Source organism: Lipotes vexillifer, unplaced genomic scaffold (assembly GCF_000442215.2).
Source record: "Lipotes vexillifer unplaced genomic scaffold, Lipotes_vexillifer_v1.1 scaffold629, whole genome shotgun sequence".
NCBI classification, from domain to species: Eukaryota; Metazoa; Chordata; class Mammalia; order Artiodactyla; family Lipotidae; genus Lipotes; species Lipotes vexillifer.
Window position 1 is genome coordinate 320360 of NW_006774188.1, and position 12120 is coordinate 332479.

Here is a 12120-nt window from a genome sequence, read left to right on the forward strand (position 1 = left end):
AGTGTTTCTGGGCCCTCCTAGATGCCTGCCTGTAGTTGCGTGAAGAGCAGATCTCTCACTTCTCACTAGCCAGAGCACAGTTCCCACTTTTGAACTCTTGCTGCATCTGTATCTCTTAAGGCACCATGTGCCCTAAAGTATAGTTATTACTGCATATCTCACTCTCACCCCTGAGCTCTGAGGGCAGGTTCCACTTCGGACACAGTTTTTAGGTCTCCCATCAGACTAACCCAGCATCTTGCACTTGGTCAAGGGAAGACTTGGTCATACTTTAATTTGAACTCCAGTTACCTTCTGTGACAGTTTGGGAACTTGTGCCAAAGGGTTTGAAATGGGAAGATTAGACCAGAAAAGAATCTCTCCAGACCAGACCTGCCCTCTACCACCGCCCCAGTACGTATATATATATACACACACACACACACACACACACACACGCACGCACGCACGCACGCACGCACGCACGCACATATACACTTCTGGGTATATATAGTTGCTTATTCTGGATGAAGTTAATCTACCTCCTGCAAGAGTCATCTGAAGAAACTAGCACTGGAGAATACAAGTATCCGAGTATTTAGGGCGGCCATAAAGCCTGGAAGCAGGGGTGAATATACCTATTGTTTTACTGATATTACATTATAGTACCGATACATGTTATGTTCAGTGCTATTACATCCGCTCAGTGTGCTGTCCCTTATTAGCAATGCAGAGTTCAGTGCGCTGTGCAAAACGACAATGAGCAGGTATGTTACTATAGCATTTCCACCAATCCCTGCCTGCACGTTCATCTGTGTCTGATGGCTTGTATGTCTGATTTCCACTGATTAAACGTGGACCTTTTCATAGCCCAGAAGTAAACCAAGAGGGTACAAGCTATTAAAAATATATATTACCCATGTTTCTAGACTGTTGCCACCTTGTAAGTTAAGTTAAGCAAACTGCTTTATCTATCTAGTTGACAGTGTCAGGACAGACAGCCTTTTAGAATAACATTGCAGCAGGGGAGGGAGGGACACGGCCTGACCACTGCCCCATCTAAGTGCTAGAGGTTACCAACCTGTGCTCTAAGTGGTGTTACTGGGAACCAGAATGGAGAACTGAACTTCCAGGTTCACTGGCCAAGGACAGTTGACAACATCTGCAGTTGTGGGTCTGAGAATAAGGCTATCTTGCCCCTGTCAAATCTGATAGACAAGCATTCTTTCCCTTTCTTTAGTGCCTAAGGCTCTGGTAGGCTCCAGAGCCAGGGAGACCATTTCTCAATTTCCGTATCTATCCCAACTAGTCAAGGGTTTTCTATGGTCCTGGACCTTTCAGTGTGAGGTCTCTATGCTATTTTGACCCCAGTTTCACAAGGTGGTATTGAAGTACCATGTGGTAGTTGCTTAAATTTTGCAATGAGAGGTCATTTAAAGTAGCCTTAAAACCAAAAGCTTTCTGACAGAAATGGAAACTGTTTGCAAATGAGTATGAGTCGTGGGATAGTAACCTCTTGTAGCTACTCTCGATGATCTTGCGTTCAGTTTACTCATCTTCCTGTCAGCCATTCATCTTCTTGTCAGCCATTCATCTTCCAGTATCCCCCTATTACAGGTCCTACCAAACAAGCCCTAGTATAAGACTTACATGAAAGGACCCAAGGTCTTGTCCAGCTTTGAAACATCTTCAAGAGAAGCTTTGACTTGACATTCTTAACTCCCAGTGAACCAACCTCTTAGTGTCAGGCTTAAAATTATAGCTATTTGGCCTTGGCTTTCAATCTTAATCTGCCTTTATACAATTCAGATGCAAAGAACTGCATCAGTTTGGCAGTTTATTCTTGTATTTATTACACGTTTAAGTAGAAAGACAATTTTTTATTCAGTGTTACCTTGGCATATTTTGTTATAAAGCCAGGTCCAAACATGCCTCTAAATGACTGTCCCTTATTAGCCTGACCACCTGACTGATAGCTATAGACGTTTAAGCAAAAACAGTGTCGGCAGTGACTTAATAGTAGAAAAGATCCCCTGGCAGGCAAGAGGCTTCAGCATATTATGTAGTTAGCAGGTTGATCACTGCTTACCTGTACTGTGTACTTCCTCAGTAATATACATGCCTTCTCGATAGGTCAGTCCCCCTACAACAGGGGTTCCTGTGGCTGGAGCCAGCGTAGGGTCAAATGCATCAATATCGAAACTCAGATGGATTGGCCTTTGTCTTCTTGAAAGGAGTAGAATAAGAATAGTCATTTGGGCTGTACTTGGACATTCATCCTTCCTACAGTTGCAACTCCTTGATTTTGTTGCTGTTAATCCTAGTACTTTGTTAATATAGCACATTTCCAGATTTCCTATTCTGGAAGTTATTGAGTATGTTAGATGCCTATGCACCACTTCATAATTTTGCCCTTTGTTCTGTGTGCCTCAGACAGACTAACTCCAATTTGTATTTCTGATTTACCCTGGGCATCAGAGCCTCTTACATTAAGAACTGTCAATGGAGGGAATTCCTCACTTCCATAGGACATGGGTTCCGACAGATTCTAGTTTAAGTTGGATTGATCTAGTTTACAGTTGCAGTTGCTGTTATACTCTGAGAGAATAACAGCAGCTCTGAACTTAACTCTGAGTTTATGTTTGCAATCTTACCATCTCCTACTGCTAACTTGTTTAGCCCAGGTTTCCAATGGCTGAAGCTAACATACAGCAAACACCTATACAGTAAATTATTTGCACTTCTTAACAGCTTAAGAAATGGCATACTACCAAGGTGACAACTAATCACCCAGAAATGAAGACTCAGCACTGGGAAAATGTTCCTAACTAGCATTTGATTAGTATTCATCTCCATCTTTCTACACTACAAAGATTTGCTTAATATAAAACTTTCAGATGAAGCAGCAGTGAGGCTGGGAAGAAGAGGACAGTTGAATGCTTCTTCTCTCAAAAGGTAAAGCATTAAAAATGGAAAGGGAAAGTCATGAGAGCTGTTTTCCCTCCCAACCCCAGAAGAAAAATATGACCTATATTTCATATTTTCCCTTTCTGAATTATCTGAATTTTTTTATAGGTACATGTTTTGCTTTTATTTTAAAAGAACACTCATTATCCTCAAGAGACAGGCTAAAGTGTACTGCCCACTGAGAATCTGCCCTGTTCCCTTTGGGACCTAGAAGTAGATATCCATTGTAGTTACTTACTTGCTAATCAGCAGATCGAATGTCTGTTCCATGACCTTCTGGATACCAAGTCGATCTATGTCTCTCATGGAAAAGTACTGGATATCATAATTCTTTAAAATAAAACTGGTGACATATAAAGGAAGGAAGCCTTAGTTTAAAGAGCATTTTTAATCAAATGTGGGGGAGCCGGGGGTTGTCTTCATAGTGACCTACAACAGGTTAAGGCAAGAAACAACCCATCAAGTGGAACATTAGTGGCCAGGACAGGCCCAAAGCTCAACTCTAATGTATCAACTTACTGTTCAGGAGGGTCCACATCTCTTAGTCCAATGTATACAATACTTGGAGAAGAGATACAAGGTTTGATCCAGGAAAATCCTGGGAGTTGTGGGACCTGTGAAGAGAGGAATGAACAGGATTCATCAAGGATTCTTGATCTCATCAAGATAGTCCCCGTGTGCTTCCCAGTGTGCTTTCTCCTCTTACCCACAGTATATGGGTAAAGCAGCAGACACACTTGATCTGGGAAGGAACTGATAGAAGTGGAAGTGATTCAGAAGGGCAGCTGAAGAACACAGCTGAAGAATAAAATACCTTCTCTTAAGGTGGCCTTGGTTTCTCATTAACTTACCTAAATAGCAGGAATACCGCTGATTAGGCCTTTCCATCTCTTTGCACACTACTGAATTGTTTACAGATTGGTTCTTGAGATGGCAACTTGGTTACGTTTCAAGTCCCCAACAGCCAAAACGTGAATTCTGCCTAGTGAATAACCTTTGTATTGTCCTGGTTTAACTTGGCCCCTCACTGAGGGGAGGGACACACAGATTCTAGTCTATGCCTAGCATGGTCTCCCAGGTCTTCTGAACAGCCTGGGAAAAGATTACCTAGACGTAATCATGGTTTTACTTGTCTTCTAGATCAGTGGGTCTGAGAATGAGGCCTAGGAGGTTCTTACCAAGAAGTCTTCCGACTGTAAGTGTATCAGATCACTAGAGTTACTACCCACTCACCACATTCCTTTATTATGAGATTATGATCCCCGCTAAGAGCAGGGACCATGTCCTAGTCATCTTTATGCCCCCAGCATCTAGACTGTCTGGTCCAAAATAATGTTTGATGAACAAATTAAGGAGTGGTAAGCATTACTACAGCCACCATAAACCCATCCTTCACAGAAATGTTACTGAACTAGACTCTCAAAGCCCCAGGATAACCCTTGCAAGCTGTTCAACGTTCTGTTCATTTCAGCCCACTAACCTTGTCCTGTAGTTCTTTGAGGAGAAATGAAACTGGCTGTCCGTGGAGATTTCCAGATGAAGTGGTGAGGGGTGTATTGATGTCAGCATGGGCATCAACCCAGATCACACAAAGGTCTGGGCAGTGCCGGGCGTGCCCACTAATGGTACCGATTGCCAGGCTGCAAAGAACAACACAGTAATAATTAAAGGCCTTCCGCTTGGCAAGCATCACTAACAAATATCTTCAGCCAACACAGCTCACACTTTGTCCTCAGGACAAAGTCAAGGCCCTAGATTGAGGCTGGATTTGGATGAGACAGAGTCCCTGGGACTGTGTTCCCAAAGACGAGACTTGAGAGAGAGAGAGAGAGAGAGACACAGGGAGAAATGGGAGGCTCTAAAGATTCAAAGCTGACAACTGGTTATCCTTGTAGTGTGACAGGTGTCATTGCTGCCCCCAAATCCCTTTAATTGGATCCATTAGCCTTGGCCCAGAAAAGGACCCAAAATATTTGTTCAACAGATGAAATCCTGTTAAATGATATGGGCTGTATGTAACAACTCACTAATACTACTTAATACCTCTTGAGAGACCAGGGAGATCTAATTACTTTTAAAGAATCAGTTATATTAACTTGTTAAGGATAAAAGTTAGTATTATAGCTGTTTAGAAAGATTATGTGATATTTCCTAAAACAAGAAGTCATAAAGACATCAAAGTTAACAGGCCAACCCAATTAAAGACCTCATTAGATCACTGAATAAAGTAGAAGTTTATTTCCATGTTATCTTATATACATTAGCATGGCATGCAAATAGCATTGTGTTTCTGGTTTTTGCTTTGTCCTTGGTCTCCGCTTGCATTAGCCAACTGTCCTGTCTGACCTGTAGGAATATAGCTGATGAAAGTGTGCTTGGAAAGCTGCCCAAGCTTCCTAGGAAGCAAAGAATTTGACATAGATGAGAAATGCAGCTTAAGCATCTTAGGAACTAACTACAGTCATCTTTCTTGATCAGTACAGCCTGAGGTAGCATTTTAAGCTCCATGTCCCACATAGGACCTTTTTGAGAGATAGCATGGTCTGGCGCTAAAAGCACTGGATTAAGTCAGAATATTGGGGGTCTTTCTAGGAAGAAATGTGTGAAATAGGGCAAGTCATCTAACCTATCTAGACTGCAGTTTCCCTTTCTGTAAGATAGGGATAATAATCTTAGCCTGTTTAAGTCAGAGCTGGTTTGATGATTAAAGCAGTAGTGAATGTTGTACTATTAAAGGGAGCTGAGTGACCTACAAATGCCTCTTCCTTTAAAATATTCAACAGCTGTTCAGGTTATACACACATCCCTTCCTTTCTAGAATCTTCCGGACAGCCTAGGTTTTAGCACTGAACAGGAAACAGGGAGCAGTGATAGAGCTGCAATCTAGACACAAACAAAAGGAAAAGCAAGGATTATGATAATTACAGTAATAAGCACTCCCCAAATAGTATGCTGACCAGAAGAGAGACAATAAATGAACTTTGAGCACTGAGCTAAGAGACAAGAGATCCACCCTTGGGTTATTTAATCAATTTCAGTAGAGAACCTGTGACTGACTTTCTTATTCTACTTAAAATTTTATTCCTGATGAGGAATCTACCTGCATTTGCAGTCCCGTTAAGTGATTTGAGAAGCTCTCTGAGTACCTCAGGGGAAGTTGCTAGATTAGATCTCAAAAGAAAATTTAATTGCCCATAGGGGTCACAATGGACTTGAATCCCAGCTCTGCTACTTCCTGGCCCTAAGACCTTGGGTAAGTTATCTAACCTCTGTCCCTCAGTGTACCCAGCAGCGAATTAGATAAAATTGTATCTGCCTCATTGCATTATTTTGAGGATTAACTGAGAATATGTATGAAGTGCTTGATATTCCTAGTGCTTCAATGCCATTTTTCTTTCTACCAAAAAAATCTTCATTACCTAGCTCAAATCACACTTCCCTGTGAAATCTGACTACTATAGCCCAGACTGATCTCTTCCTTCTGAGATGTAGGATTCAATATTTTTTTCATTCCATGTGTATTTATTTCATTTAATCCTAATAGATCACAAGTTTCCCATAATCCTTAGCACTGCTTGAGAACTCATCAGAACAGTGCTCGATGAAGTGCATGCTGATTCACTGAGAGGAAGGATCTAATGTATTAGCCACCTAGGGAGACTAATACAATACTGTGCACGGTAGAGAATATATTCACATGCCAAGTGGGGCATTTCTAACAAACCTATTAGCAGAAATGCTTTAAAAAAAAAAAAGCCCAAATTCAGCCTATCAGTAGATCCCTCCAATTCTCCTAAATAACCAAAATGAAAGTCATGAGACAGTTTTAAGAAAGCTTTCCAAGAAATAAGCATGAAACATACTGTCTAAAAACTTTGCTTAGTTTAACTCTGAACTTATACTACGTGATATTTTCTCCAGTGGTTCATGATCTTAGACATGCAAATACTATGCACATTATACCCTAAAAATTCGAAAGGGTATTTTACTCTAAATGAGGAAACTGAGACAAAGAAGCTAATTGATGGGCTGATGCAATCCAGCCCCTCCACCACCCCTGGCTCCCAGCTTACCTGTGGTCTCCTCCCACGGTGACACAGCTGTAGCCACCTGATACTGCTCTACTAACCACCTCTGCTAGTTCCTGGTTGGCAAGGCCCACTGAGCGAGGATTCACTATCAAGTTATTATAGAGATCATCTTTGGGAACTGGGGTAAAACTCAAGTCTCCGAAGTCTTTAAGGTGGCAGCCTAGAAACAGGGATGACAAGATTAATTATAATATATGTTATTACAACTCTTACTGGCCTGGGCCACAAATAATAACTGTGACAAAGTACACATCGTACTTATTGTCATGGTAACTCAAAACGTCACATGACAGTGGCAGGATTCTCTCAGTCCTCCCAGCAGTCCTGTGGGGTAGATCCTGTTAGGAACACCATTTTGCAGATAAAGAAGCTGGGTTTTAGAAAGTAAAGCCCAGAAATGTTCACTAACTTAACCTAACAATCACAAAACTGGTAGCAATTTGTAAGACCTCAGATATCCCTGAGTTACAGAGTGAAAATAAAATACCGAGAGGAACTGGCAGGATTTTAAGAAAATTAAGTATTGTTAATTTAGGACAAAGAAACATACTTAGGAATTTTCTCATTACAAACTTTTTTTAAAAAATAAAAGGCCAGGGCTTCCCTGGTGGCGCAGTGGTTGAGAGTCTGCCTGCCGATGCAGGGGACACGGGTTCGTGCCCCGGTCCGAGAGGATCCCACATGCCGCGGAGCAGCTGGGCCCGTGAGCCGTGGCCGCTGAGCCTGCGTGTCCGGAGCCTGTGCTCCGCAACGGAACAGGCCACAACAGTGAGAGGCCCGCGTACCGCAAAAAAAAAGACAAAAAGAAAAACAAAAAAATAAAAGGCCAATCTGAGGACCTAAATATTTCTTAATTTTAGGATGCTTTAACAGTTATTACTTACAAGATCCCAAACACTGTTCCAACTGCTCAACAGAAATTCTTAAGACTCACAACAATCCTATTAGGCAGCTACAGTATGCCATTCTGTAGCTGAGGGAACTGAAGCAAGGTCCCAAGGTCACACAGTTGCTAGGTGCCAGAATCAGGATCCAAATTCAGGCCGTCTGCCACAAAGTGTGTATTCTTGACTCTGCGGTTTGTATCTCAACGATTCCCTCTTGATTCTGACACTTTAGAACTAAAGAGTCCTCTCCAAGGTACTTCCCTGGTGGTCCAGTGGGTAAGACTCCACACTCGCAATGCAAAGGGCCTGGGTTCGATCCCTGGTGGGGTAACTAGATTCTGCATGCATGCCACAACTAAGGAGTCCACATGCCACAGCAATAATCCCGCATGCTGCAACTTAAGACCTGGCGCAGCCTAAATAAATAAAATTTTAAAAAAAGTCCCTTCCAAGGAGCCAACAAGATGGCAGAGGTGGAGCAGAAGCAGCAGTGGACCTTCTGCAAGTTCATCCACTTTGGTGAGCACCTAGACCAGGCACTGGACATGTTGACACAGCGACACAGCTGCACAGTGCCCTGCGGCTGTGGCAGAAGCACCTGGGCAGGGTCAGCCTGGGGGCACGGCCCACAGAGAAGCCGTAGGTGCTGAAGATCATCCTGCCCAGATGGTGGGCGTGCAAGACCTTCACCCAGGTGGAAACCAAGCCCAAGATTATTGGCCACTACCTGGGCGAGTTCTCTATCACCTACAAGCCTATGAAGCACAGAGCCACCCACTCCTCCTGCTTCATCCACCTTGAGTAGCCTGTTCGGCCAGTAAAGGCACAGACTTCTCTTTGAAACAAATGAACAGAATGAACTAGTGGTATATTCTGACAGTAAGCTGTAATATTTTCCCACCCGGGGTTCACATATTCCAGCAAATTACAACATTAGTCACTACATGTTAATCTTTAGTGTAAGTACCAGTCTTTCAATCTTAACCACTTATATCAATAAATTGGTTGGATTTAGGGTGAGGACTAAATAATTCAACACTACCAAAGGATTTGCACAAACAGAACGTTAGCATAGATTGTATTCTTATGGGCCTGTTTCTCAAACTAGAATCCAGGTATGTTGAGGGGAGGGGCAAGTGGTCACAGTATAGACATCTGAATGTTTGCAGAGACTTGTATTAAAGATTTGTATTAAGACTAGCACAGACCAATCTTGAATATAAATTGTACAGTTTGAGCTTTACCTCTTGAACCCAAACTCAATCCAAAGCCAAACTTCTGAGAGAATGTAGAGATTTGAGAAGCAATGGCCTGGAACATAAACCCAACCGAGGGATCACCACCAAGATCTGGATGACTAAATAAGAAGGAAAGGCGCTGAAGGTAGAAGAATATGAAAACAGGCCAAAGACATTAAGAACCAAGAGAAAAAATAAAACATCTATAAAAATCTTAAAATCTTTTAAAAAGAAAAAAGCCACGAGTAACATCACAATGTACTTTACTAAATCTCGAAATATGGACGGACACTTTAGATTTAAGAGAAATGAAGCTTTAACTTTCAAGTCAATATCAGGTCTTGCCATTGTTGCAACACAGTCTTGAGCTGGACAGATTTGAATGGCAGTGCCTATACTTGATGTTTTAACTTCCATATCCATGTTTATCTCAGCATCTCTAGGTGCAAGATGCCATGGCTTGACTGGCGTTTTATATTAGGTGTATATTAGAAAAGGTTTATAATCTAATTGAATAATAATGTTAATATTAATTTTTGAAGACTAACTCATTTAATCCTTCCATGACCAATAAGAAATACATGGGAATTAAAGTGATTAACCTGGTGGTTAAGTGATAGAACTTGGGGAACACTAAGTCCAGTCATGGAATCTAGGATGTAGACTTAGATAAGTATGACAGAAAACAGTACAAACTGGGCTATTATTTACTTATCAGAATAAAGCTGCAGAAGGCTTAAAAAGGGAACTTAAGAGAATTTGATAGTCTTACAGCAACACTCGCCATGGAAGAGAGACTGAATTTCATAAAGGTATTTTGGTCATTAAACATATAACTCTGTGGAGTGAATCACCAGCTTAATTCACAGCCTGGATGGTGGGTTCCAATTCCTTGCTCACCAAACAGCCTTCTGCTTATTCACTTAGTTTCTCAGTTGCCCTCATCCCAGCAAGAGGGCTTCCTGACAGTGGATGCCAGAAGGTCTCTTGCTCACTGAAACTACGCACGGGCATTTGGGCTTATACATCATGGTTAGCACGAGTCTCTGGGTCTGAAAGCCTGATAAACTCTGCACACTTCAAGACTTGTGTTCCTGGACCCACAGAGCTGAGGGCCAGACCCCCTGAAGGGATCAATACCTTGAGAGGCCCTTAGTGGCCCACCTTATATGACTCCCAACTCTGCTCTTTGATTTCCACATTAAATTCCTGGTAATGACTAGGGACAATGAGTGAGTGCTAAAGGAGTGAAAGGAGGTTATAGAGAACATGAATTATGACCCATAGGCCAGTGTTTGAGGAGTAGAGAGGCTGATGGGAGGTTAATTTTTTGTTAAGAGCAGGATGAACTGAGTAATGATAAAGCAATTACCTTAGCAGAGTGCAATGGCAAGTTCTTCTAGTTCAAAAGGTAAATGGTCTCACTAATTTTAAAGAATCTTGGAATAATAGTGAAAAAAGCAAATATTATAACATGGAATATCTGTCATACTGGAGAGAGCTGTCCCTTTCTCAAACTTTTTGTGCTTCAGGTCAACTCATCTGCAAAGTCTAAATCAGATGAGACATATTTCATTGCTGCTGTTTCCTCTTTTAGAAGGCATTGTAGGATGAAATAAACCTGGAACTTCCAAGGAAGCTCTCATATCAAACAGATTTGGAACCGACTGGAAAGGGCTCTCATTTTTCATTTGCAGTGGGAAAAAGTCAAGCTCTGTATACACTGGCACCACCTCACTGCTTCTCTTCCCAGTGCTGGTAATAAAAATACACTGACTACTACTCTGATCTTTTAGGCCCGGTTGCTATGTTTGGCCTTGATAAATCTCTCAGGTTCCACTGGAGTGGAACAAGAACACAAGTGCATCCACAGAATGATGCAACCGGAAGAAATCCAAACAGCCCTATCTGACGTTAGCAGTGTCTGTGGACAGCACTTCTATTTCAGGGCCCTCATCACCAGTGAATCCTTGAAAGAAGCCAGTGACAGGAAAGAAGGAAAAGGAACAAAACTGTCTTTCTCCACACACCACACAGTGCTAGCTAGATGCTTTACAATAGCTACTAATCCTTACTTCCTCTGCTGGTATGATTATCCACATACTTTGGAGGAAGAAATTCAGCAAAGTTAAATAGCTCCAACTGTTTAGAGCAAGCCTGAATCCTCCTTTGGTTAGAGACTCAAGAAAGAATGAGTGAGCAAGCATTTTGATAGCATAAGGGTAGCCCATTCTCTGCTGCTCTTCCACTTACAGGTAGCTCCAGCTGCTCCCAAGCCTCCCAGGAAGTCGAGAGGTGGGTTTTGAGGTGGGCTGACACACGGGCACGTCTGCCAAGCCACAGGTAGCTCACTGGCAGAATATTAGACTTGGAGAAAAGCTAAGAGTCTATTAGTGTACAGTTTTTCAAACTTTCCTTGAATATGATGAATGTTTATGATTTGTCAGGAATAACAAGTCAGTGAAACATGTAGAAAAACAAAGACTCTGAGTTCTCATTTGGTGCTGAGAGAACACTGGTGGCTCTTAAAGTTATAGACTCAAATATTGTACACAGCAGATTTCATCCCACAGAAAGGGAGTTCCCAGTATTTTAAAGGATGGCATCTGCTAATTCTTAGAACCTCAAAGTTGTACCTGGAAGACCAGCCTATTGAAAACAGTTGCAGTGTTACTCTAAACTAGGAAAGGAATGCCAGTTAATTCAGGTCATTTGAAGTAAGCAGAATTTCTCTTATCCCTAAAATGTGATTTGGGTAATAACCTTTGAAGAGACTGTTATATAAGGTAAACTCATTTGGCTACCACCAATAAAATGCAGGGGTCTGAATTTTGTTTAGTGCACTTAACTCCCAGAGGCTGTACAACTTCAAGAACCATGTGTCCTGGGGTATCTAAGAATCAGCTCTTTGCTTCCTTAGACCCAGCCTCCAAAATAAGTTTGGTGCTTTAGGGAAAG

At 41.9% G+C, this 12120-nt stretch overlaps 1 protein-coding gene across 1 annotated transcript in view; it reads right to left on the reverse strand.

Moving 5' to 3' along the window:
* The window catches only part of ARG2 (arginase 2), a 28863-nt gene that overhangs the window by 1351 nt on the left and 15392 nt on the right, over window positions 1-12120 (reverse strand). Inside the window, exons 4-8 of the mRNA XM_007449008.1 lie at window positions 7020-7197; window positions 4427-4586; window positions 3466-3560; window positions 3185-3289; window positions 2069-2205 (exon numbers count right to left, since the gene is read on the reverse strand). Of these exons, the coding sequence (XP_007449070.1) occupies window positions 2069-2205; window positions 3185-3289; window positions 3466-3560; window positions 4427-4586; window positions 7020-7197 (675 nt within the window). The remainder of the gene's footprint in view (window positions 1-2068; window positions 2206-3184; window positions 3290-3465; window positions 3561-4426; window positions 4587-7019; window positions 7198-12120) is intronic.